Source organism: Camelus dromedarius, chromosome X (genome assembly GCF_036321535.1).
Source record: "Camelus dromedarius isolate mCamDro1 chromosome X, mCamDro1.pat, whole genome shotgun sequence".
In the NCBI taxonomy this organism is placed as follows: domain Eukaryota; kingdom Metazoa; phylum Chordata; class Mammalia; order Artiodactyla; family Camelidae; genus Camelus; species Camelus dromedarius.
The window spans coordinates 108,542,348-108,568,237 of NC_087472.1; the positions used below are offsets into that span (position 1 = coordinate 108,542,348).

General features: G+C 50.4%; 2 protein-coding genes across 2 annotated transcripts in view; both read right to left on the reverse strand.

Annotated features, from left to right (window-relative positions):
* LOC116150829 (uncharacterized) overlaps positions 1-12,293 on the reverse strand; it is a 356,393-nt gene extending 344,100 nt beyond the window's left edge. Inside the window, exons 1-4 of the mRNA XM_031445971.2 lie at positions 12,262-12,293; positions 9,662-9,749; positions 9,389-9,559; positions 8,522-8,693 (exon numbers count right to left, since the gene is read on the reverse strand). Coding sequence (XP_031301831.2) covers positions 8,522-8,693; positions 9,389-9,559; positions 9,662-9,749; positions 12,262-12,293 — 463 coding nt within the window. The remainder of the gene's footprint in view (positions 1-8,521; positions 8,694-9,388; positions 9,560-9,661; positions 9,750-12,261) is intronic.
* Positions 10,330-25,890, reverse strand: part of SHROOM2 (shroom family member 2) — a 113,680-nt gene continuing 98,119 nt past the window's right edge. The window contains exons 7-10 of the mRNA XM_031446655.2: positions 22,788-23,306; positions 21,527-21,698; positions 15,559-15,831; positions 10,330-13,104 (exon numbers count right to left, since the gene is read on the reverse strand). Coding sequence (XP_031302515.2) covers positions 12,838-13,104; positions 15,559-15,831; positions 21,527-21,698; positions 22,788-23,306 — 1,231 coding nt within the window. The 3' untranslated portion in view covers positions 10,330-12,837. The remainder of the gene's footprint in view (positions 13,105-15,558; positions 15,832-21,526; positions 21,699-22,787; positions 23,307-25,890) is intronic.

Consider the following 25,890-nt stretch of genomic DNA (forward strand, 5'->3'; position numbering starts at 1 on the left):
GACTGGCATTAAATTTTTAAACACAAGGGAGAGGCAATTCAAGCACAAATATACTTGGGAAACCCCGAGTAAAAGTTAAATGAGCTTCCTTACTGCAGGCTGATAAAATCCATTTTCACATCTTGAGGTGTGGGGAAGTCACTCTGGCTTATACTTGAGTTCACTTCAATTTGATGGTGACTAAAACAGCCTGCCTAGGGGCTGTCACACATGCACGGCACATCTGCTTTCCTGATGAAAGGGCACACTGACCAGAACTCAAGAAGGTCCGCGTCAAAGACGAAATGCCCCGCTTCCTGGGACGCCCACGCTGGTCCTCCTCGGATAAGACCCCCTTCCCAGGGGCCCAGGCCACAGTCTACCTGCCATAGTTGTCAGTGCTGCTCTGGCTTCTTGACCCCTTAAAGAAAGGTATCAGTGACTTGTTTAATGTTCTCTGTTCTGACGAGATATAACTGTGCTGAAAATCTGTGCTTCCCAGGACCAGGTTCTCAGAGTCACCTGGGGAGCTGGCCTCCTGGTTATAGTCCTCAGTTTGGCTCAAATAAAACTCTTTTCTAGTCTTACCATTTTTTATTATTTTTGTGGACAAGGCTCTCTGGTAACTGGGCTCTGCTCTGAGGAGTCCTCAGTAAGGAATGCTCAGCAGGGCCGCCGGCACCAGGAGCACCCAACAGGAAGGAGTTTTCCTGACAGTGGCCCAGCAACGAGAGCCCAGGCCCTGTCCCTGTCTGGAACCTCTAAAAGCCAGCATCTGTCACCGCCACCCTCGTGTCTCTGAGATCGCCCTCCTTTGGGAGTAACACTAGGCTCGCCTAGGAAGAGACCCACGTGTCCCAGGAGGGCCTCCCCAGTGCCCTCTCCCGGTGACAGCCCTCCCAGCGCCCTCCCAACACGCCTCCATCTCCAGACACCTGACACGTTCGGAAACATACCCTTCACTCATGGGGAATGATCTCTTTCCGCTTGAGTCTCGGGGTCACTTGAGTAAGGCAGTGTGGACGCTGTGAGGGAAGTCCTCACGTGTGAGAGATCGGCCGGCTCAGATGGGGAAGAGCCTCAGAGGAGACTTCTGTGAGGAATGAGACATGTCAGGTCAGCTAGCCAGCACTGGGGACGAAGTCTTACGTCCTTTGCTTACAGCGTTTCCATGCTAAGACGCTGATCCCAAGGAGGCGAGCAGAGAAATGTACAAAGAAGTAAGTGAAACACACAGCCAGTGAGCTTTCGTAAGTCAGGTCACAACTGGGACGGAGGAAGAAAAAGCCCATTTGCAGAATATGTAAACCATCGTACAGCCTTATAATGGCACAGCAAGTCCACATTATGTTGGAAGAATAAGGAAAATTTTCCCAGTATTGCTAAATTTAAAGGACCCCATCTCCAGACACCAGCACAGGAGAGGCTGAAGGGCGGCGCCAAGAAGGTCGAGGTTGGGCACGCAACACGCAAAACTGAGGCTGTAGCACCGGTGAAGGGAAAGTAATCCTTGTTTCTTTTCCCCAGCGGTTAATACTGGCTTCTGAGTGTCAATGTGGTGGGCATGCACAGCGCCGCAAGCCCCCTACCCTACCGTTTAGTCCATCCTATAGCCCATCGGGTAAAATCTTAAATGACCGGTCTAATTACAGTTAACTAAAAAAAATAATGGCTTTAGAGGCCACTCAGAAGGAGGCCCAACATCTAAAACAAAGGAAGCCGCAAATGCCCACTGCGGACGGCGTGTCCTAGCTGGCCTCAGGAAGGGCTTCCCCAAACATTCGCGCTTTAACGAGGTAGAAGCCCTAACACAAGATCATAAGAGCAGTAGCCAAAACCCCAGAAAATTATTGGAAATTGTCTTTAAGTTTTATAATCCTAAAGAAGACAAGAACGGAAAGCCAGTTAACATTATAATAGTAACTTGCCTGGGGGCCTTTACTAGACAAAAAACCAGAGGTCAGAAGGGAGATAAGAAAAAGCCAGCTGGGACTATTAATCAGTGTGTCTACTGCAAAGCAGAGGGACACTGGAGAAAGGACTGCCCAAAACTAAAACCAGAAAAATATAAGGAAGAACAAACACCTTCCATTGTAAAGGTCACCCAGGAGCCTTAGGTAGAACTGACAGTGGGGTCTCACCTGGTAGACTTTCAAACTTCTAACTTCTGTCCCAGTACCAATGACTCAGCTGCTGTTACGGCCTCTGGAATGCTAACTTTGAGAAAGGGAGTAATTTGGAAACAAATAGAAATCTTAAATGTCTTCTATAGTAAAAATGTTTAGCTATCTAGACAGGCAACTTTCACTTGTTCCGTCTACCAGAAACCCAATTTGAATCCAACCTCCTGTAACTGATGAGTTTTACATTGTTGTACCTGATTTCATGGCTAAAATTTTAAAAGTGGGAACTATGAGGGTTCTGTGTTTGTGTGTTTGTATGTATGTGTATGTGTGTTGCCAAAATAAATTTGTTAAAGAGCTCTAATTGGCTTAAAGGAAATTAAGTGCTTATATAAAAACTTAGAAATATTTTAAAAACTGGCCAGAATGAAAATCGGGTTCATGTGATCTAAAAAATACAGTACTGAATCAATCAATACCTGGTATTTAAAGCTAGCTTAAGTTTACTGGTTTGATCAATATAGGCATGTCTTTAGCTTCATTAATGTTAAACATAGAACTATTACTGTACTTAGGTTTAAGAGAAACCCAGTAAGACCTGGTCTATCTGTTACAAATTTGTCAGCAAGAAAAATAACTTGGTATGATATTCTTGTAAATAACTTAACTGCAAATGAGAAAGAACTTTTGGGTAAACCCTTTAGAAATGATTATTTCAGAAATGTCTACTCAAATGATCTCCCCCAGATATTTGGTAACTTGAAATTTTAGAGTTGTGCTAAACTAAGTTAAATGATGGACGCTTATGAAATAGGTAGGTCATTTTCCGATAAAATAAGATATTAAAACATTAATTACTGAATATTGACTTCCTCTTACAGAGGAGCTACAGATATTTAGGAATAAATATTAATAAATGTTTGGTGCCACCCTGAAATATCCTGTACTACTAAGGGAAACGTCTCTGTATGCTAGGAAAGTAATATGAGTATGTAAAAGAAGGTATGAGGAATGCAATTATATTTTGTTAATGGAAAAAGAGTGACTGTGTCCTAAAGCTGGTTGCTTCTGAATGAAAAAGAAAATAAGGGACAAAATAATATGGATACAGAAAGTTGTGGAAGGTTTGTAAAAGAGGAACCCTGAGGAAAGAGTTTTGTACACGGTCAGGATTGGTTAAGTTTAAAATAAATTTAGTCAAGTAAATGAATCTTAGAAGTAAGCTGGTCCGAGACTAGATTTGGTTCTCTCTCTCTCTGTTAAGAGAATGAAGTTTTCTCACAATGTTAATCTGCCTTTAGTAACAGATTATAAAGTTTCTTTTACTCCTTAAGTGATCTGTACTGTATTTACCTTTGAAGTATTTAATTGTTGATGAGTAATCACTGTTTCACAGTGATCCATGCTTTTATCTGACCAAGTGATTAACAAGCTTCTAAATATCAAATTTTCATGAGAATTCTTTTGACCTCCAGCTACATCTGGGATGCTTCAGAGGGCCCCTGAAACATCCCAAAGAGAGATTTTAAACTACTAAGTTTCACTTGGTATGTTAAATCACATGGAAAGTACTGTCAAACGAACAATAAATCTTCTTAGGTTATATTATAAGAAAAATATTATTACTATAGATATTCTAAAAATTATATGAAATCCCTTAAAAAGCCTGATATGTCTGAAATGTTACCAGTCACAATTCTGGTTATTGTAACCAGGTTTCTTTGTGGTTTACATTGTAACTAGGTGTTTAACCATGCTTTTAAGTCTTATGTCATTTATAAACAAAAGTATAGTTGTTTTATTCTGATGCTTTTGCAAAATGCTTTCTTTCAAGGAGATTTACTGGCTTCTGATAAATTTCAGATTATACCCCTGAACTAAACGGGGTTAAAAAAAATTTTTAAGTCTGATGGAAGCTGATTTCATAAAACTGTAAAAAAAAAAAAAAAAAAAAAAAGGTGGGGGAGGGGTTAGTTACATGGGACTAAGTAACCTGATAAATATGGTTATAATTTTTGGTTTTGTCTGAAATATTACTGGCTATTAATCAGTGTTCTCCAGATATAAAAAAGCCCTTCTCCTCAAGCTAATTATGACTTACAGCAATTTGGTGAACTACACCTTTGTAAGTAAAATCAAAACATTTATCTTCTTCTCTCTCCCTGATCCCTCCAGGAATTGGAAAATCTTCCCAATAGCTTTATTAGGTAAGTTTTAGAAAGGTCACCTCCTAACAAGTGCAGAAATCTCAAGATATCTTGGGGACTTCAAAAGGGGAAAAATTCACCTAAATGTGTAAGACAAAATCTGTAACAGGCCCTTCATGTGACTTTCCTGGCCTTGAGGCCTTTTGGAAATTGAGATCCTTTCTGAGGAATTCTAATACAGCCAATTTAGAAGAGCCCGTATGATCAATTAAACTGTACTTGGCTGTATTTGATAAAAATGAGGGTAACCTTAGAAAACAAACTATATTTCAGTAAATATTAAATTCTAGTTTTGTTAATTGAGGTCTATATTTACCAAGACTCTCTTGCCAGATCATTCCTTGCTGTTGTGTTACACTGTTGCAAAGTTTGATTAAATTATTGAAAGGACACTCTAGGTTTGTTTTTGAAGCTCAGTAATCAAATCTATCCTTGGATAAAGATCCGATGCCCCATCACCTGCAACCAGGGGATTATACATACTGGAAGAGACGTGATTTAAAGAACTATCTTCAGCCTGGATAAAAGGACCCTTATATCAGGTACTCTTAACTAGAGCGTACACAGCAAAAACTGAAGGAGACTGGCTTTTGGATTAATTTCCAGTCAAAAACAGCCACTGCCCTGGACCGCCCTATAAAGAACTGCTCCTTAGAACAATGCTCAAGTAGGGAAGAAGCTACCACACCAGGAAGAAAAAAAAAGATACCTGAGGTAGACAGCTGACCCAAGACAGCTGATCAGGCCTGTATAACAATTACTTTGAAAACTGCTCATATCTTTGCTTATAAACCAATACAGCTGCTAGGTTTATGGTCAGTTACCCATACCTAGTAATTCTGTGTTACTTTGATGGGATTCCCTACTCCAAGGCTCTAACTAGATAGCCCTTAGAAAATTCATTCTTTTAAAAAAAAAAATTATAGTTCTATTTAGGTCACTATTGACATTACAAGGTGGGAGCCCTCACCCGGCCAATTAATAATACCTTCTCAGAGCCAGGCCATAAATATAAATTTTCTTGTAAGATCACTCAAGCTCTATCAAGGCAACAAGCAAAATTTCAGCCAAAGAATATAACCTTCCTCAGTTATAGAAAAGACTTTTATGGTTAACAACAGGGTATGGACATTTAAGTTTAAAGGCTTTCTTGTGTTAAAAAATAAACAAACTATACTAAGAATAATTAACCTAATAACACTAGGAAGTTTGGCTGGTGTCTTATAAACAATGCCTGTATAACATCATCCTTAAAGGTAAGGATGGGTACAGAACAGACTGGGGATGCCCTGAGCCGCACATAATGGAAGTTCTTAGCATAAATTCTTACTTATGACCTTACTGATACTGCTAACTATTTGGTTTGTATTTTGCCTGTTTTACAAAATTGTTATTTCTTGCATTAATAAGTGTGTGACTGAACCTCTGATAAAATGACCAGGCAACTTAAAACAGCAGGCCAGATATACACTTCTGTATGAGACCAATGATTTTAATAGTGCAAGTCGAGACATGGGAAGAAGCACAAGAGGGAACGTTCTCCTGGACCACAGCAGATGAGTGAGACAGCTGGTCCAGAGAATTTGCTACTGTTAGTAAGGCCTAGGCCCATGTTAGAACACTGGGTGGCCTATCCACAAAATCCTCACCTGACCTAGGAACAAGCATTCCTAGCCCCATGGGATGAAATGCCGTGCCAAGCCATGGTCAAATTTATGATCACGAGGGCACTTGCCATCTGCCTCTACAAGGACCAGATCACGTTGGCACTTGCCATCTACCTATGCTTGGATTCAATTGTGAGCCACTGCAGCTGCTGACCTCCAACACCCCCTTAAAGGAGTTCTGGGTGGAAATCAGGAATGAGGTGCTTTGCGCTCTGGGAAAACTGGCAGAACAGGCCTTCAGATTGTTAGGTATTTTCAGAAGATTTTATGAGCCCCAATTCTTGCATCTTCTCATATGTGGAAAAGCACTAAAATCATTAGTGGTGACATCTGCTTTGGCTGCTAAGGAGAGAAATGCATTTGAAAACCAAAATGGAATAACTGTAGCTCAGACATCCAAGGTAAAACCAGGTAACCATTACAGATGTGATTTCAGACACGTTTATTGCTGAGAGACTGAGTTTCCTGAGTGGTGTCAAAATTGGGAAGCCACCAGCCAATCTCAAAGCAGTGTCTGTTGGCAACTTGTAGCTGCAACCTTATGGGCTTAAGTTCTCCTCTTGTAGTTACTGAGTTCCTAGATCCACACTGCCTGTTTTACTTTCATACCAGATGCATCCAGGAACATCACAACTGCCCTGGAGGACAGGAAGCAACAAATGCACAATGTACGGAATTCAGAGGTATGAGGGAGAAGTTACATCTCAAGTTAACTCCTGGTTCTCTGGCCCCTTTCCATGGATGCCCCCAAGGTCTCAGATCTATCCTTACGGGGGTCCAGCAGTTTTTCTTATCACTACGGTTAATAGAAGTAGGTACACATGTAATATTTAGACTGATAGTCTTCTGTTGTCTAATGTGTGAACAATGAACAACTAAGACTCTTCCTAGACCCCCAGCCATGTGGCAAGATCAGGTTCACTCACTCCACCTCAGAAACCCCGGAACGACGCCCCCGCTCAGCAGGAAGCAGCCAGACAAATACGACGCCCACTTCCCTATTTCCATAGAAATGGAATGAGACAAACTGACAGTGGGGATTTTGAAAGAGAAATAACGAAACGGCTGCACTTAGGCTAACTAATTCCGGCTGCACTTAGGCTAACTAATTCCCGGCCTTGTACTTGCCGTTTGCTTTTAAAACGCTCAGCAAATCTGACTGACCGGACCCTGCCCCCGCCCCAGGCCCACTGTTACAATTAGAATTGGAGTTGGAGTTACTAATTTTCCTGTTTTACCTCACCCTGGCCATTGAAATTTACAGTCATGTTTGGATTCTGCGGCATTCCCCTAGAAAGGGAGTCGCCAGACGACAACCTCAGGAGACTGACCAGACCCTCCGAAGTTCCTCCTGGCGCCTGATGAGTCTGATCAGATAAAGAAGGTTGCAGGCTGATGACTCTCCAGACCATCAGATGGTCCCATAATGCTGGACAGACTTGCGCCAAGATTCAGGAGGAAGCTTCACCGGAGACTCCTGTTGATTGCTACCCCCTTTTACTCTCCAATTTGTTCACTATATAATCACTAAGCCCCAACCCTAAGGCAGGCTCACAGTTCTGAAGGCACGAGCCTGCTGAGTCCGCTTTGCCCGGCAAAGTAATAAAGCTGCCTCTTTTCTTCTAAGCTCCAAGACCCGGTCTGTGAATTCTTTGGCTAGTCAGGGACGGGGGCCGATCTTTGGGGAACACACTGGCAGCAGGCACAGAGGGGACCACCACAGATAAGCATGGGGGCAACCCGTTGAGGGCTTTGGGTTTAGAGGGCCAGAGTCTTCTGGAAACTCAGGAACTCCAAGAGCTTCACCGCGGCAGAGAAACCAAGCATGACCACTTATGCCCGGTGAGCCCCGCACGCCTCCGCCTTCGGCCTAGGAAGGACATGCCGCAGGTCCGCTTTAAAGGTCCCCTACAGCCAGCGGAGGAAAAGTGCCACAGTGAAGGACAACCTCCTTTAAAACGGAGGGAAACTCTTCCTTAAACTTTTCCTTCTGAAAACAATTTTGGACTCGCAAAGAAAAGCTGCCGACAGCACAAACATGTCCACGTCCTCTTCACCCAAGACTTCCCAAGTGGAAACAACGCATGACCACAGCACGATGCTCTGAGGCAAGAAATGAACGCGGACCACCCGTGGAGCACAGACCTCGTCCAAACCGCGCCGAGCGCCCCGCTCACGTCCTCCTCCCGCTGCAGGCTCCCGCGTCGCATCGCCGCTGCCTTGGGTCCCGCCAGTTGGCAGCCGCCCTTCTCTTGATCTTCATCGCCTTGGCACCTTTTAAGACAACTGGTCAGTTTTGTTTTGTTTTGTTTTTTATGTATTTCCCCTACTTTGGGTTTGTCTGATGCATTTTTGGCAAGAACACGCGGGAAGGGAGGCAGTGCCCTGCTCACAGCACCCTGTGTACAGGGACCACATGCCTCATTCCCCTGCCGGCAGACGCACAAACAACACCTCCCCACACAGGCCTTGTGCGGCTGGAGAGTGCTGCCTACCTGGCAGGCCTTGTGGTTGAATTTCCAAGTGTAAGTAGGAGCAGGCTTACCTGGAGCTCTTACAGCTAAGCTGCAGGGCCTCTCCTGGCACCACCTCTCCAAGGTCTGCGGGTGGGGACTGGGCCTCCAGAGATGCGCTGGCCGGGGCCTCTCTGTGCCCCTCCTCCATCTCACTCCCTCCGGCTCAGGAGGCACTGGAACTGTCACCAGCAGTTTTTGGATCTGGCGGTAGAGTGGGGAATAACACAGCTTGGCTTTAGTGGGAAATGTTTACTGGCCCTTGTGACTCAACGTGCGCATATACAAGAACACACCCACCGTGCATGGGGTCTCTTCTTTTAATGGGAAACACGGAAACCACACACTCAGAACACCCGTGCTCGTAGGGTGCAGACCCACGTCAGTACAACCAGCAGGTGTGAAAAGACAGCTCAACATCTGATGTGTCCCCATGTCCGACACTGTCTCGGCGTACCCAGCGCAGCTGATGGGCCCATGCAAAGAGCAGGGGAAACTCACCAGAGCAGGTCATCAGCCCGAGCGCACACATGCTCAGGGACAAAACCCCGAGCATCCTCAGGGGCGGGTGACGGAGTGGGGCACGAGCATCGCTGGACCAAGCAGACGCACCGCCTGACAGCCACCTACAGCCGCACCGCCTGACAGCCACCTACAGCCGCATTTCAGTTGCTTTGTGTATGCACTTCTTGATCCTTGAGAACTCAAATGAGAAGCTGAAGCAGCCTGGCAGAAGCTGGAAATGACAACATGTGTGTGGCACTTGTGGACTTCTTAAAATCTGTGATTTGTGTCAATTTTTTCCTGTTCTAAGTAAAAATTCACTCTCCTAATCTTGAATCATTTTTATTAGAATCCCTCCCTCCCTCTCAGATGCCTAGCCTCTGCGTCCCACAAACCTGCTCCACAACAGAAACGTTTCTAGTCCCCGAACCAGAAGCGATCACCAACTTGGGCGGTGGTGACGGACGTGTTCCGACGTGGGGAAGGCGTCTCCTCCAGGTCCCGGCTGGACGGCCGACGACAGGGGCGCAGCCGCACCCGCAGCACTCAGCCGACCCCCATGGGTTCTAATAAGCACGTCAACATATCAGTTCACGTGGCCACACAACAGCTCTGCTCCAACGACAAGAGGAGGAAGCGGAGACTCGGGGAGGCTGTCACTTGCTCACAGCCGTACGACTTGAAGTGGCAGAGGTGGCTTTGCTCCGGGAACTCGGCTTCGGGTCCTGAACGCTGTAGCACGACGCTGCATCAGACCTGGTGCGGGAGACGGGGTCCGGCGACTGCCACCACTCTTCGCAGCCCCCGTAGCCACACTACACCACGTGAAGTTATAGTTCTCTCCACTAAAGGGCTGGAGCACGTCCCACACCCTCTGACTTGGGGTTTGGCTGTGGGACTTGCTTGGCCATGGAAGGTCAGCAGGTGTGACAGGACCAGAGATGTGCAAAGCACCCCAGGGACTGGGCTGCTTCTCCTGGGCACGTGCCACTGACACGCCCAGGCCAAACTGCTAGTCCCGGGAGGAAGATGACGAGCACACAGAACAGCCTGATCTACAAATTCACAAGCTAAAGGAACACTTCTCACTATTCCCTGCTGAGATGTGGAAGTGTTTGATACGCAGCATTATCATGCAAACAGCTGACCACACAACCTGTGTCCCTGAACTCTTCTTGACTGCAAACTGACTGGCCTTACTAGACTGACATCAGTAGTCACCAACATACACGCGCACAATCAATCCCACAATTTATCAGCGGTTTAAGAATCTGACATATTCTGGTGGGGGGAGTTTAAAAAAAATGTACTGTATGTAAATCAAAGACATGCTGCATTCACTGAAAGACAACATTTATTTTGTTAAAGTCAAACAGGATGACCTGTCGAGAGATCAGTGGTGAGTGCTGAGCATGAAGTCTGTATACACTTGCCACGGTGGACGGCGGGATAAAAGCCACAGGTGACACCCCTGACGGAAATCTTGCTATACAGAGAGCCCCACACCTGAGCTACAACAGAGGGTGAGGAATCGGCCACCACCCAGGAATGCCAAGGGCAAAACATTAGCACCAGATTGTATATACTTATACTGTGGCATAGAAAAACAAAGTTATGTACATTGACTCAGCAGAATCTTTGGGTCCCCGCTAACCAGACATTTAGGATGCAGACAGGGAAACAGACAGGGCCGTTGTGATAATACGTGCTTCCCTAAAGAACAGAGCACTGTGTATTGCTACAAAGAGGAGAAAGTTCTCAAAAGACACCGAAGGCCGGATACAGACACACAAGTTCTACTTCCACATTATATCGACATAGCAAAACGATCACAATACTCTAAGTGGGGGGAGAATCAGAGATAAAAGCTTTGTGTAAATTAAAAACAAAATACACTGAAATCACCATGGTTGTCTCCCCGAGGCAGGAAGCGGGTGTCGGTGGGCAGCCAGCTTTCCCTTTTCTGATGTGATCAGTCTTCACAGCCAGTGACCACTCCAGGTGGAAAAGGAAGAGGACACTTCATTGGCAGAAGAGGCATTTTTCAAGTCAGAAATAGCTTAATAGGAATAAAAACTGTGGAAAGGCATCTCTGTCTTTGGCTTGGTGTGGGGCTGCCAAAGGAGTGTTTACCGCCCGCACTGCTGAAGCTACGGTTTGGCCCCGTCTACGGGGCACACGGACAGCCACGCAGCAGCCTGGGAGTCCAGCTCGCCCCGTCTGCCTCCCCTAGGGTGGACTAGCGTCCGTTAAGATGTGTGTGTGTCTGTTTTGGTAAGGCGGCAGTCACTGCTGACAAAGGGACAGCTCCACCTGCTGGAAAAGTTCTTTCACGGAGCTAACAGGAAATGAGCCATAAAATGACCCCTCCTGTCAAACCAATGTCCAAACATCACCTCGATGTGAAGTTCTCCTAGGCTCTTCTCCCGCCGTTAACCATGCATCTAACAAGGCAGGCATTGCGAGGACACACACCAGGTCCTCAGCGAACGGGGAGAAGTAGGGAGGTTGTGAGCAAGCCACGGTGGGGTGAACAGCTTTTCGTGTGCTCCCTTGCCATGCACACACATACGTCCTCTTTGGTGAAGTCTCTATTTAGATCCTTTGCCCACGTTTTCACAGGGCTGTTTGTCTTCTTACTGTTAAGTCTGAGAATTCTTTATACATTCTGGATACAAATTGTCTGTCACGTACACGATTTGCAGATATCTTCCCCTGGCCTGTGACTTGTTCACTGGAAAATGACAACACGAGTGTTTTCTGTTGTTGTTTTAAGGAATCTTGCAATTTCAACCAATAAAAAGGGTACAGAACCTGTGAATTCTCTGGCAGAAAAAGATCAGGTTTAGATGTTGTATAGTCCACCAGGACCTCTGAAAAACCAGAGGCAAGGCTCTTACAAGTAAACGGAATGTGGCCCTTGCGGCCCGGTAACAGACCGAGAGAGGCAGAGAGAGAGAAGTTTCCAGCTACCATTAGTGACTCTACACACACGGAGAGAGTCATTTGCGAAGTACGCCGTTAGTCCTGCGAAACAAATATGCAGGAAGCGTGTTACTGGCAGACACACTTTCAACCCACGTAACTTCACTGTGCAGGAAACTGTCATTTGCACCGCGACGTCAGATGACAAGGACTAAAGCTGTCTGCTCCGTGCGCGGGTTAAAGCAGGCACGCCACCTGTTCCAGCGCGACTTCACAGTGAGGGCAGCCAACACGTCGGCTGCTGGTTTCACCGCTGGGTTTTAATCACTTGGAAACCAGTCACCTTCCTAACATGCTGATTATCCTCGCCGTCATGTTCATGGCTTTTGCTGGAACACAGGTCATCACTATATGACAGACACAATGGATGCTCAACCCTTCTGGACGAACAGCAAAGCACAACAGCCCGGGTGAGTTCACAGGTGAGTCACAGGAGGGCACGTGCACCAGGCTTCCCCTCTCACGCACCTTCCTAGGCTCACCCGGTTGCCCCCCAAGGTGGGGGGTTTCAGTGCTCGAGGATGGGAGGCAGGGCAGACCGGCCGCCGGCGGGGGCCCCGTGTGTGCCCCACAGGCCCAGCGCCCCCGCTGTGTGCGGGAGCTCACCCTGCACCAAAGCCCGGCCCCGCATGTGGCTGCTTAAAGGGAGCAGCTGGCAGGGAGCTGCTCTGCTCAGCATTCAGGCGGGAAACTGCAACATGACATACATCACGGCAAACGGAAACGCACAAGTTACTGCCCTCCTGACGCTATGGGGGGGGAGGTCTCTCTACAGGACACAAACACAGGCTGGGGTGTGGCTCGCGTCCCCAGGGCCAGAGCTGGAAGGCCCAGCTTCCATCCCCGCCAGGGAGGCCCCTCATTTGCCTCTGTCGGGCTGCAGGCTGTCCCACAAGCACCGCAGCTGCTCCTCGCCCAGGTGGATCTTGTCCTCCAGCTCCCGCTGCTCGATGGTGAGGGCCGACTTCATCTTCACAAAGTGCTCGTAGTCCGCCAGGCCCTCCTCGCTGAGGTAGCCGGCCAGGATGCCGAACACGACGCCCTCCCGGCGGTCCAGGTTCTCCTTCAGCTCCTTGGCATCCTCATGCTGCTGGATCAGGACCCGCTGCTTCTCGAGCAGGGATTGCTGCAGAGAGAGGCAGGCAAGCCCACTGAGGAGCCGGCAAAAGCAGGGGCTCCGGCCGGTGACCCAACAACGCCCAGCCCTCGGTGGCCAGTCCAGCAGAGACCCTGACGCCACCCAACCTGGCAACCAGAGGTTTGATGGGGTGTGGCCCGAAGGCACCCTGCAGCTGCCGCAGGCTCCCCCCACCCCCGAGCCCTGAGCTCCACTCCCCACCTCCGCCGCCTTGAAGGGCTCACGGAAACAGCCGCGCCGGACAGGAGAGTCACCGGGGCTACGTGCTACCAAACTAGGAGATGCTCAGATGGTATGAAGGACTTAGGGATCCTACGGGTGATAACTCTACAGCACAGCTGGCAAAAGGAACAGACTCTACAGAAATTCCAGGGCAGGATTTCTCAACCCTTCCGGCAGACGGAGACGCGGCCGGCGAGCGGACCTACAGGAGAGGACGCGTGAGGGAGCAGGGCTGCGGGGTAGCTCCTCTCGCTCCTTACAAGGGTCCTGCTCTGGGGGACACCGATGACCCCACTTCCAGAACATGGTGCTCACCATGGCTCTCTGCCCATGGAGCACACCCCGACTTTGCCTGCACTCTCCGACTTTAATGAAAAGACAAGGAGGTGAGTGCATTGCGTATCTTCAAGGGCCGCCTGGTGGAGGCCAGGGAGTCCTTTCCTGCGCGTGAGTGTCTGACGCCGCAGAGCCCTGGTTTTTCTGCCACTCTGTGACCTGGCGGTGGGTGCTTACCCACGGCTGCAAGCGAGCTTCCAGGAGGCGGCGGCCTTGCTTTGCAAAGTGCCCCCACACACAGAGACCTCAGGAAAGAAGAGCTGCTCTGAAACTGTGGCCAGAAACAGAAACTGCTCCTGGGTGCTGCTATGGGACATGCCCGGGCTGTGCCACCTTTCAGGGTATCCCACCCACTTCTGTGGGCCAACTGGACCTGCAGGTGCTCGTGAAACAAAGATAACGGTGGCGAGAGACAAGACAGAGCCAAGCAGTTCCAACCCAGGGGGAAACAGACCTTACCAGATTCTAGAAATGTGGGTCAGGCTATTAAAGTCAGTTGGGCTCACCCGGACCAGAAGCCGCTGAGAACGGAGGGAGGGCTTCCCGTGTCCGCGTCAGCCCACTTGTTCATTTCTAACTGCAAAGACAGGGGAAGCCTTCTTTCTAAAGCCTGACTCCACGTCTTTTAACTCGTTCGCATGTCTGTGTCTGAAAACGTCCACTTCCCCAAGCCTAGGCCGAGATTTTCATCCAGTGCCAGCCACACTGGAGACCGGGCCACCGTGCCACACCTGGACGCAGCGGTGGGACATTCCCTTCGGGGTCCAGGAGGGTGAAGCTGCATCAGCCAAGCACAGCCAAGGGGCGTAAGAGCCTGTCTGCTCCTCATCTCTGAAGTGGACCCCTAGGGATGCAGCGAGGGCTGTGCAGCCCGGTCCCCAGGAGGACCACGGGCGTGGTCCCTGCTGTGCGATTCCTTCTGTCTCCCCCACGTTCTAAGTAAGCCTTTGTCGGTCCCAAGTACAGGGAGGGAAAGATGAGCTGAGGGGCAAAGCCAATGCTGCTTCTTCATTTAAATCAGTACTTGAGAATTTAGTATTTCAATGATGTACAAATAAGTCTCTTCCTCGTTCACGTTCCTTCCCTCAGTTCTTTCAGATAAATCTGGCAAAGACGGCAAAAACAGCAAAGTGGAATATGAGCTTAACCCAGAGGGGATCAGAGTCCAAAGCCCCAGTTACTTTTTACACTCTTATATAGTATGTTCAATGACAGTTGTAATTACTCGGCCAAGCACAGAAAACCACCATCCCAAAAGCCACACTACAAGGTCCTTCTACATAACCTGAAACCACTCTCCCCTGCAGTCCTAGGGGAGGGGTGCCTTTGGGGCTCCCCTTTTAGAGACTGTAACATGCCTTATTCATGATAAAGGTGATCATTTTGAAGGCCCTGCGCCAAGAAGCAAACTAGATGTATTAGTGCTTTCCGACCTACGAAATAAGCCCGTCAGGGAGATGTTACCTTCCACGTGAGAAACTGATAGCCTGACCCACCAAGACGTGTGTCTAGCTGCACACGCGGAAAGAGAGGAGAGGAGAGGAGAAAACGGAGGCCAGCTTTCCTGAGACTCTTTCTGGCCTGCCCTCTGCCCTCTTGCTGCGTCACAGCAGCAACGGTCGTCACCGTCACCACTGAGCTGACGGCGTGTCAGGGAGTGGGCGAGCTCCCCTTACACACTTACCCGTGGTGAGGAAAAAGGAGGAGACAAATACTAGGAACCATCGTGCGAAGGTACAAAAAAGATGTCAAGTCCCCCGCAAGCTCACAGCGGCCCCTCAACTGGAGAGGGAGGGAGCCCCCTACATGTCAACAGCTCCCCAGGCGCTGGGCCCGCCGGCCCAGGACGGGCGACGCCCCGCAGCCGCGTCCGCGCGCACCTACCCGGTCTCCGGGGGGCGTGCTGTCGTCCAGGCTGTTGAGGGCGTTTTCCACCCGCGCCAGGCGGCCGGACAGCGACAGCAGCAGGTTCACCACTTTGTCCAGGTCCCCGATGAACATGCGGAACTTGTCGAACTCGTTGGGCTTGCAGACCTCCTTGGCGAGCGCCTCCACCTCGTCCCCGAGCGCGCTGTTGGCCTGGATGTCCTCCAGCAGGCTCTGCCGGGCCTCGCGCAGCACGTGCAGCTTGCGGCCGATGCTCTCGATGAGCTCCTGCTGCGGGCACAGGGCGGCAGACACGCGTTAGGGCCGCCGCCAACCCGGGGGTCAGATCGCCGCATCCGGGATCTGCGAGCGACCCAGCGGAACCCGCGTGAGACCTTGCTCTGCATCCTCAAGTAACAGGATCTCTAAGACTAGGGGGAGGATAATGACTCCCTGTTTAACCATGGGTGTTTCCTTTAGGTGTGAAACAGAACCCTCTTCTCCTCCTGGTACTGCCCTAGTAGACGAGGCAGGAGTTGGCCCCTCGGGGATCCTCACCGTAAACCCCACGGCAACCTCTGTGTCTGCAAGGACCCTCAGGCCTCCGTGATACTTTGTGCTTCATTCTTTGCAAGTTCCCAATGTGCAGACTCATACCCCCAGAAGTTGCCGAGTCTTACATCTGGTACTGAACTCCAGGATTAGAAAGTGTCCTCTACGCAGAATTAGCAATTAAACATTACGACAAATAAAGAGTATCAGTGAACTCAAGAGTCTTTTAGGATAAACTGCCGATCTCAACATGATCCACACTGCAAGTAAATGGCGAATCTGTTTCAATGCAGTAAAATGTACACACTGTAACGGTTACCATTTCACAGCCTGCTGTCCTGTGGCACCAGGTGCATTCACGTGCCTCTTCAGCCAGCACCACCATCCACCTCCCCATCTTTTTCACCTTCCAATACTGCAACTGTGACCATTAAACACCAGCTCCCCATTCCTTGCTCCTACCAGGCCTCTAAAGGATTAATTTGTAGAGAATAAAAATGAACACATACAAGACCTTTAAATCAGCCCCCATCCTGAAGTGAGGCGGCACCATATGGTCTCATTTGAGGGGCAGACAAAGCAGATTATCTGTCTCCTCTGTCATTACATATGAGAAAAACTAAAGGGACAGTTCCAAGGGAGGACAGCCGGTAAGCCGTCGTCCAGAAAAGCCCTTTTCTCACGATGACGGATGGCTTTCTGCCCTAAATGCACCGACAGTGGACTCAGCACGTTGCCTGCCTGCGCACAGTCACGGAGGAGGAGCCACTGCCCTTTCGGGACCTCCGCTGCCACCAGCCCTGCGCGAGATCTGCTCGACTAACCCTGTCTTGTGTCCATGGACACAGCAGATCAGGGTTTACGAGGCCGACACGTCACTGGGCGAGCCCACAGGAAGAGGGCTGAAAATTCAAACAGTGCTCAGCTTCACACACCAAAGGAAGATTAAGCAATTCATGGGAACGTTCAAGCCTGATCAGGAGTCTGAAGGTCACTCTGTTAGAATGAACAACACACTTTCACATTCCGTGTACCGTGGGAACGGTACAAGCCGTCACCCCTTCTCTGGGGCAGTTTCCAGACTCAGACCCTAGACGGGGCCCGCAGGGCTCAGTGGAGAGGAGGCGCAGTCGCCCCACCTCCAGGAGTGAGGCGGGACACACGAAGGCCCCACGTGCACAGCGCGGAGCCCATGCTCGTCCTTCAGCCAGGGCTGTCCCCAGCGCTAACCACCAGGGTGCAAATGCAGGAGGAGAAGCTGCTCTGAGTTCACTGCCCCCATTTAGGTCAGAACTGCCCCATCCCAGTGACTATTTGGGCAGGAGAAAAAAAAAAAAATCAAACCACCTTGGGAGACCCACTGAACCACATCACGGTACCTGCTCACGTGTCATCACTATCTCAGGAATATGCTTTGAGAGAGGATGTCCATCTAGTATTTATGGACCAAAAAAGGTCCACGAATGTAGAAGGCGTGAGCTCTCAATGGGATGCTGCCTCCCCTTGGTTCAGTCTGCCTGGGGGTTATCAGGATGTCTGGCTACCCGGCAGACTAAAATGGTAACAGGATAGCCACCCTCACTGCTGATTAACCGGCAAGGTTTTTCTCTCCAAAAAGACCACGTGGAATTTATAAACTGCTTTTGGCTTTCCCAGCTCAGGAGGTCAAAGCACTTTCTTCCCTTGGGAATTGAAAACCGTATGCATCCAGATCGCGCTGACATTTCCGCTCAGAGTGTGAGAGCCCGCATGCTGGCGCTCGCGTATCTGTGCGTCGGCTTAGCTACCTGCCTGGGAAGACCACTGAAGTCAACCTCAAATCCCACAGCGGAGAAGGCAGCCCTAGTTGAGGAATTCATTACTTGAGGGAAAAGCACAGACTAGATGACGGGGATGGAGAACTTCCCAAATTCTTAGCCTGGCTCCAGCCCTAACCTGAGTGAAGGACTCAAGCATTTAGGAGACTGGACGGATGAGGAGCTCTACTCAGCATTATTGGCAACTTTCCAGTTTCACCTTTCTTCAGCAATCATCGTAACGAGGACTTCATGCTGGTGCAGGAAGAGCTGCCTTCAGCACCCACAGTACAAAGCTGGGCTACCTTGAAACTGAGCTCTCTGGAAGGAGTCCCAGTTCCTTTTCTGATTCCTTACTGCCCTGCACAGATGTTTACTACAAACTCCTTCCCCTCCTTCCTCAAAGGGTCATTATGTGAAGTGCAGATGCTGGCTCTGAAAGACGCTGAGAGGACACCTGGCCTTCCTTGTGTCATGTTCCACTGGCCCCCAGAATCACTCACTGCATCCCTGCGTGGGGGCTTCCGTGCTCCTAAAACGGGGTCACCTGAAGGGAAACTTGGCTGTGTGACCACCAGTGACTGCGATCACGACAGCAGAGGTGCCCCCGGAAGCGTCCAGCGCACGGGGCTTTAGGGGGTCTTGCTGTTTTCCCGTCAAGTGACCGATCGAGTTCTCCCAAGCGCACCTGCTCGGCACTCTGTCCCCCTGTGCCCCCGCACACTCCGTGAGCACATGACAGCGCCGACCTGTGGGCACTGGGAGGAGGGAGCTCAGACAAGGTGCACTAGTCGAAGAGCAGGATTAATGAGTCACAGGCACCACAGAGAACTGCGATTTGCAGCATCTGCTGCTTACGGCGAACCTGCCCGAAGTAAGCTGACTTGAGCTAGAAATGTCAAATCAGCTTAAGAATTTAATCATGGGGGTGGGTCATCAGGAGGGCACGCTCACGGGACTCACCTTAAATCGTCTACGGCCAGGCGGTGTCCAGCATCCCCTGCCCCCAAGGAAATCGGAAAAGGTGCCAGACAGATTAAGGCAGGCGGTACCAAGGCCGCCACTTCCCAAATTCGTTACATCACCGGAAACAGGCATGTTGTGAAGAACACAGTTCTTTGCATCTCAGGTGGAGACTGAATTAAAGTTGTCCAAACTGTACATTTTTTCTAGCTTTATGAGAATAATTGAAAACTTCCTTAAAACTTATTTAAGAATATGGAAAACACAACCAGAAGCAAGCAAATGGTACTGTGCCAGATACGGGGGCCTTTCAAAGTCCCAGGACCAAAAAACTCTCACTCTTCCTTTCCATTTTGAGTTAAAAAAAAAAAAAAAAAGATACTGTTTCCTAAACTGAAAGTAATTTTCTTCTATGCGTGGGTCATGATATTTCTTCTGGAACACATCTGTCTATCATATTTGAAGCCAACGAATGGCATCTTTTTTAACCACCTCTGACACTGAAGGAAACTTTCAACAGAATCCTTTACAAAAGTCTTGTCCAAACCCTTTTCTAAAGTGCTAAGCACACAGAAAGTCTTCACAAAATGCTGGTTCCCTCCTTTTGGCTTTCTGGTACTGACTGTGTGCAGGCACCCTCAGAGCCCTGGTATAAACAGCACATGCCATCATCCGAAAATCACTTTCTTTAGCAATTTTGTTGTCCCTTTATGCCAAGTCCTTCTGGTAAAAAAACAGGTAATCACACCTGGATGTCACAGGTCTGGCCTGCTGACATGCCATGAAGATTTAAAGTTCCTCCGGGAGTAATGACACACTGGCACTGACAGCAATCACTGTCCCTACCGTGACCTCATGGCTCCACACTATTTCATCCTGACCGCATTTCCAATCTTCCCTCTTCCTTGTCCACAGAGGTCCTGCCACTGGCCTCTGCTGCTTCTCCAACATGCCGTGAAGCTCCTACCCCGGGGCCTTTGCACTTGCTGTCCCCCTCATCCCTGGGCACAACCAGACATCCCCAACTCCAGGCCTCTGTTCCATCATCAGCTCATCAGAGCCTTCTCTGTAACCATACTCCACCTCTCTTTACTCTTTCACTCTGATTTAAATTCCTCACTGCCCGACCTATTACATCAAAGGCTGGCAAACTTTTTCTGTACAGGGCCGGACAGTGAGTATTGTAGACTTGACAGGCCATTTTACAGTCACTGCCGCGACTACGCAACACTACTGCTGTGGTGCACAAGTCAGAGACCGTGTGTAATCGAATGAACGTGGCTGTGTTACAATAAAACTTTACTCACAAAAGTAGGTGGGGGGCCGGGATTGGCCCACGGTCCCTGTGCTGTATGTCGGTTTTTGTGCTGGCTGTCCACCTCCTCTGTAAGCACATCAGCACCTTCAGGGAAGGAGGGGCTCTGTTCTGTTTTGTCTACTGCCATTTGCCCAAGTCCCTGGACGAGTTTTTGGAGTTGAACAAATGATGTTTTTGGTTGACAAAGAACTTGACAATCCACGGTAGGATTTAAGATCATCTCATTACAGGTATTTGATATTCAAAGAGGACATGTGCCTTGCTGAAAGTCACACAGTTAAGGGTTTCAGGGGTGGTAGAAGGGACGTATCAGCTGATCTTAAAATGAAAGAGAACGGTGCCCACTTAACGAATCTGACATTGGATCTCATTGCAAAGAGACAGCACAGAGACCCTGGTGGAGAGGCCCAATCTTAGAACAGAAGCTTCACCCACAGAATGCAGTTTGGTGCAGCCACTGTGGAAAACAGTACGGAGAGTCCTCAAAAGACTAGGAGTAGACTTAACATATGACCCAGGAATCCCACTCCTGGGCATATATCCAGAAGGAACTCTACTTCAAAAAGACACCTGCACCTCAATGTTCATAGCAGCACTATTTACAATAGCCAAGACATGGAAACAGCGTAAATGTCCATCGACAGATGACTGGATAAAGAAGTGGTGGTATATTTATACAATGGAATACTATCCAGCCATAAAAATGGACAACATAACGCCATTTGCAGCAACATGGATGTTCCTGGAGAACGTCATTCTAAGTGAAGTAAGCCAGAAAGAGAAAGAAAAATACCATATGAGATCGCTCATGTGTGGAATCTTAAAAAAAAAAAAAAAAGAACATAAATACAAAACAGAAACAGACTCACAGACATAGAATACAAACTTGTGGTTGCCAAGGGGACGTGGGATGGGAAGGGACAGAGTGGGATTTCAAAATGTAAAATAGATAAACGAGATTATACTGTATAGCACAAGGAAATATATACAAGATCTTGTGGTAGGTCACAGAGAAAAAAAATGTGAAAATGAATACATGTATGTTCATGTATAACTAAAAAATTGTGCTCTACTCCGGAATTGGACACCACATTGTAAAATGACTATAACTCAATTAAAAAAAAAAAAAAAAAAAAAGCAACATGAGAGGGGAAAAAAAAAAAAAAAAAAAAAAAGAAGACTCACCCACAAAGCACTGGATGTGCAGGCCCAGACATCAGCATCCTGCATACAAGCCCAACACAGAGGCCGCCCGCCCCGCGGCGCAGGGCCCAGGCTGGGGGTGGAGCCGGTGCTGCCCCCCTGCCCGCCCGCCTGGGAGCCAGCGCACTCTCGTTTCAAATTCCACCTTCCTTACCTTCTTCACGGACAGGTCGTGGTCCAAGCCGCTGCCTGACTCCTCTTCGGGCTCCTGCTGCTCCTGCAGGCCCTTCATCTTAATCAGCAGCTCTGCCTTGGGGGCGGATGTGCTGTAGTAGGCGGAACTGGTGGCCAGGGACACGGCCGCCGGCACACTCGGCTCCTCCTTCCTGGGTCAAAAACCACGAGAACGTCAGTCAGCCCTGATCGTGACCATGGAGGCACCCCAGCCCCGAGACCTGGCTGGTGCTCTAACGGCAGGACGCCAGCCAGGGGGAGAAGGCAGCAAAGCGGGGAAGAGTAGGTGAGCACGTCAGAACTAAACACCCGGCCGAATGGGTTCTCCAGGGCCCCGCCTGGGAGGGAGGGTTTTCACCAGGAACCTGAGGTCTACAGGGAGTCATGAGCCGCTATCTGTGAGCGGGGCCACGGGCGCCAAGTTCAACGTGCACCTTTGTACCCGCAGCCACATGCGCCGCCCCCTGCGGTGGCCCAGCCAGGCCCATTTCTCCTCTGCTGCTGTGTTTCACTGGGCCTCTGGCCCACTGTCAACCAGTGATGCTTCTGGAGACCGTGTACGTCCACAGGAGATGTGACCAGGCACACCTCTGCGGGCACACGACTCAGTGACAGAGGCTGGAAAGTGCTCGCTGCCGAACCACTTAAAGCCAGGTCTTCCCCTCAGCTGAACCAACAACAACAAGAGCCTCTTTCATAAACAGACACTCAGGAGCCTGAACTTTCACTCCTCCTGGGACGGGCTCCTTAACCGCAGCACTGGTGACATGCGGGGCTGCACCGTTCTCTGTTGGGGGGCCATCCTGAGCACCGTGGGACGGCGAGTCGCACCCCTGGTCCCCACCCAGACAGATGCCAGGAGCCCCTCTCCCAGTCGTGACAACCAGAATTGTACCCGGACGTTGCCGACAGCCCCTGGGGGGAGCACGCTTCCGGCTGAGAACCACTGCCCAAGAGAGGAGCCCTGAGGGCATCACCCGAACGTGCTGGCCTCCAGCTGCAGCATTTTCACACCTCTGCCAGGTGCTGAAGAGCGGGGCCTTTCGCACCTTAGCCTCCCTTTCGGGAGGGTCACAGAGGAGCCAGGAATGGCTAAGCACCAGGCAGTCCTCACGGAACCCTGTCCCCAGAGAGCAATCACGACAACCAATAGACAGACATGCCCCTGGTCCTCGTAACCCAGGGGGCGTGGGGCAGAACACGCCCAGCGCAAGGCAGGACCAGGGACAGCGTGTACTCACTTCTCCTCCGTGCTTCTGGGAGACGGGATTTTGGGGAGCAGCTTCCTCCGCTGCTGGGCTTCCTCCAAGAGGTGCTCGTCCTTGGGGAAGATGCCTTCCATCAGGTCCATGGTGGTCTTGATCTTCACGCTGGGGTCCAGGATCTCGGCCAGGGACCTATCCTTGCCCGCGATCTCGCGGGCCAGCTCCTCCGACTTGAGGTCCTCGGCAGTCCTCTCTTTGGCCTTCACGTAGCCCAGAGCCGGCGGGGAGGCCCGGCTGTCCTTGGCAGGGGGCTCCGGGGCACCGGGCGCCGGGGGCTTGGCGCCCTGGCGGCTGTACAGGCAGAAGCGTGAGTAAGACTGCTCCGACGTGCTCAGCGTCTTGATCTGGTCGCGCTCCAGCCCACTGGGCAGCGCGGGCGGCTCCGGGGCGCGGGCCAGGCCCTGGCGGCTCTCCTTCTCGGGCTGGCTCTCCGAGTGCACGATCTTGACGGGCACCATCTTCACCGTGGTGTTGTTGTCCATCACCCGCTCGATTCTGCAAGGAGAAGGGCCGTCAGCTGAGGACGCTCTGCACCCGGGCACAGCCTGAGTGAGAAATCGCCAGAGCGACTGGCTGGTCCCCATGCAGGCCACGGGGAGCCACCCCAGCAAAGGGAGCCTCCGGTCACACATCCGGGACGGGGGACGAGGTCCAGAGTGCCTGCTGCCCCACCTCAGTCTGCTGACCCTCGTGGGTGTCCAGGTGCCCTTCTGTTTCCAAAGAGGCACCCGCACACCTACAGGGGCCAGAAGGTGCATCCAGGGGCTGACCGGCACACAGGAGGGCGGGCTCACGTTCTCCTGCTCTTAGGTCAGCGGCAGAGCCGGTGTTAACAAGCCCACTCAGTGACATGTTCTTGTTAAGAAACCCTGCGGTGGACAGGCCTATTTCACAGAACCTCATCAGTACCTTGGCCAGCGTCTCGCAAAGCCGAGTGCCCACGTGGTTCTCCAGGTGGCCGAGGACTCCCGTGGGGTGGCTGTGATCTGAGTGGACACTGAGCCCCCGGCCCAACAGGAAGTGTCCTCAGAGGCTTGCCCCACTGCCTGCCACTGGCCCTGCACTTCGGGGCCCTTCGCATGGATCTCATGCCTGTGAGACCGGGATCCAGCAGCAAACATAGGACACACGACTTGTGTGTTTTCCTCAAGTGACTTGTGAAAAACACAGACTCCCTTTTTAAAACGAGTTTTTGGGTGAAAGGAGCGTCAGGGACACCTGGAGCACCCAGAGATCAGAGAAGGAAAATGGAAAGAAACGGCCTGGTGGAGGCACAGGGCTTGGTCCGGGACCCCGTGGACCAGGGCCACCAGGATGAAAATCTGTCTCGGGTATTTTTAAAGGACAGACTGGAGAAAGAGCGCCCTCTGCTGGTGGTTGGAAGGGAAGGAAAAAACCAGCCGAAATCGAACAACCACAAACTCCCAACTTGTTTCTAACTCAGCCTGAGACCATTTCTACAATGACCCCCTGATGGACGTTAACTTTATGCAGCAGGAGTGATGTGAGGGTGCTCAACCGGAAAGGCTGTTTCTCCCTCTCTAAGTGGTGGCAGGGAACACAGGATGGTTCTTCCCTTGTTCAGAAGTGTGTGACATGCAGGCTAAAATGAAATAATCCTGTATTTCCTTCTCCCCTCCAGTAGAAACCAGTGAGAGCAGATGCGTTTATCTAGGTTTAATCATATATAGCCCGTTACGCCTTCCTGGTGGATAAATTTTAAAAGGCTGTAACTCTGCAGAGAGTACCACTGACATATGTGAAACGTCAGAAGGAAAATTCTGGCATCTCATCCAAGCAAGAACACACAAACAAGAAGCCCTCTCCATTCCATTCCTTTCATTCCGCGCTTAGAAGCCCTGATCACCAGTGAGTGGCTTTTAAAGTCAGCCTGTATTTGCACCCTCCACATCCCCCCAATTCATGGAGAAACTTGATTTCCAGCAAAGGAAGGCGTATCAGGAGAAAACAAAACAACCAAAACAACCCCTCCGCAGGCTGCCCTAGACTTCCCAACAAAGCATCTCTTTCTGAGCATCTGTAAGCACACACTCTCTCTCTTGAAACCTGTCCAGACTTTCTCATTCAGAAAGTCTGATGAAGTTCTCCAAAATCAGGACAAAACACAGCAGACAAGACCTTACCGCAAGCAGATCTCCGCGGTTCCTACCGCAGAGGCAGGACCAGAAGGGACGGAGGACGTAGGGGTGCCGGCCCCGTCCACCTCTCCAGGCAGCGGCTCCTCTGCAGCAGTGACTCCGTCCAGGTGAGCTGCCCGCTGCCCACAGAGGCCCAGCCCCCAACAGCAAACAGTGCAGCCGGCTCCACTCACACACCCAGTCACAAGGGAGCCCTCAGCCTGCGTGCCATTCTGGGTCCAAGAAAGTACACTGCCCACTCAGGAGGTTCTTAAACAAAGACGCCCGAGGTGACGGTAACACTGCCCAAACGCCCCGAAGCAGCTCTCCTCGCCTCCTAAACCCAGAAACGGGCTTCAGGAAAACTCCTGGGAACGCTCTGGGAGCAATCAAATCCCTAACTCTGACACATACTGCTGTGCACCATCTCCATTTGGTAGTAAAAACAAAAACCTTAAAATTTTGAAAGATTTACAAGTAAGCTTCCTGGTTTGGGGACAGGATTGGTGCACTTTTGCTGGGAGTGAATGACTACTGTGAAATTCCCTGCAGCTACAATGCTGCACTTGCTTCCTCGTCCGCATCCCTGCTGGGGCCGGGCAGCTAGGAGATGCTCAGAGGCCACCTGCTGAATTCGGGAAGGTGCGGTGCACCGACTCAGGCAGCTGCTCTGCACCCTGGCTGGTGCCCCAACAGGGGAATGAGAAGGAGAAAGAGATGGGACCGGGAGGGAGATGAGGTGGGAGTCCACTCGCTCAGGCCACCAGGAACTGCTAACACCCTCTAGGGATGGGGACATTTCATTCCGTACATTACGAGTGACTTCCTTGGCAGCAACTTCGAGGGTGGCGTGGCCACCATCTGCCTGACTATGCTCCCAAGAGGACACATGTGGAGTTAGGTCTGGACGCTGACCACAATTCAGGCTCTCTACAAGGGCT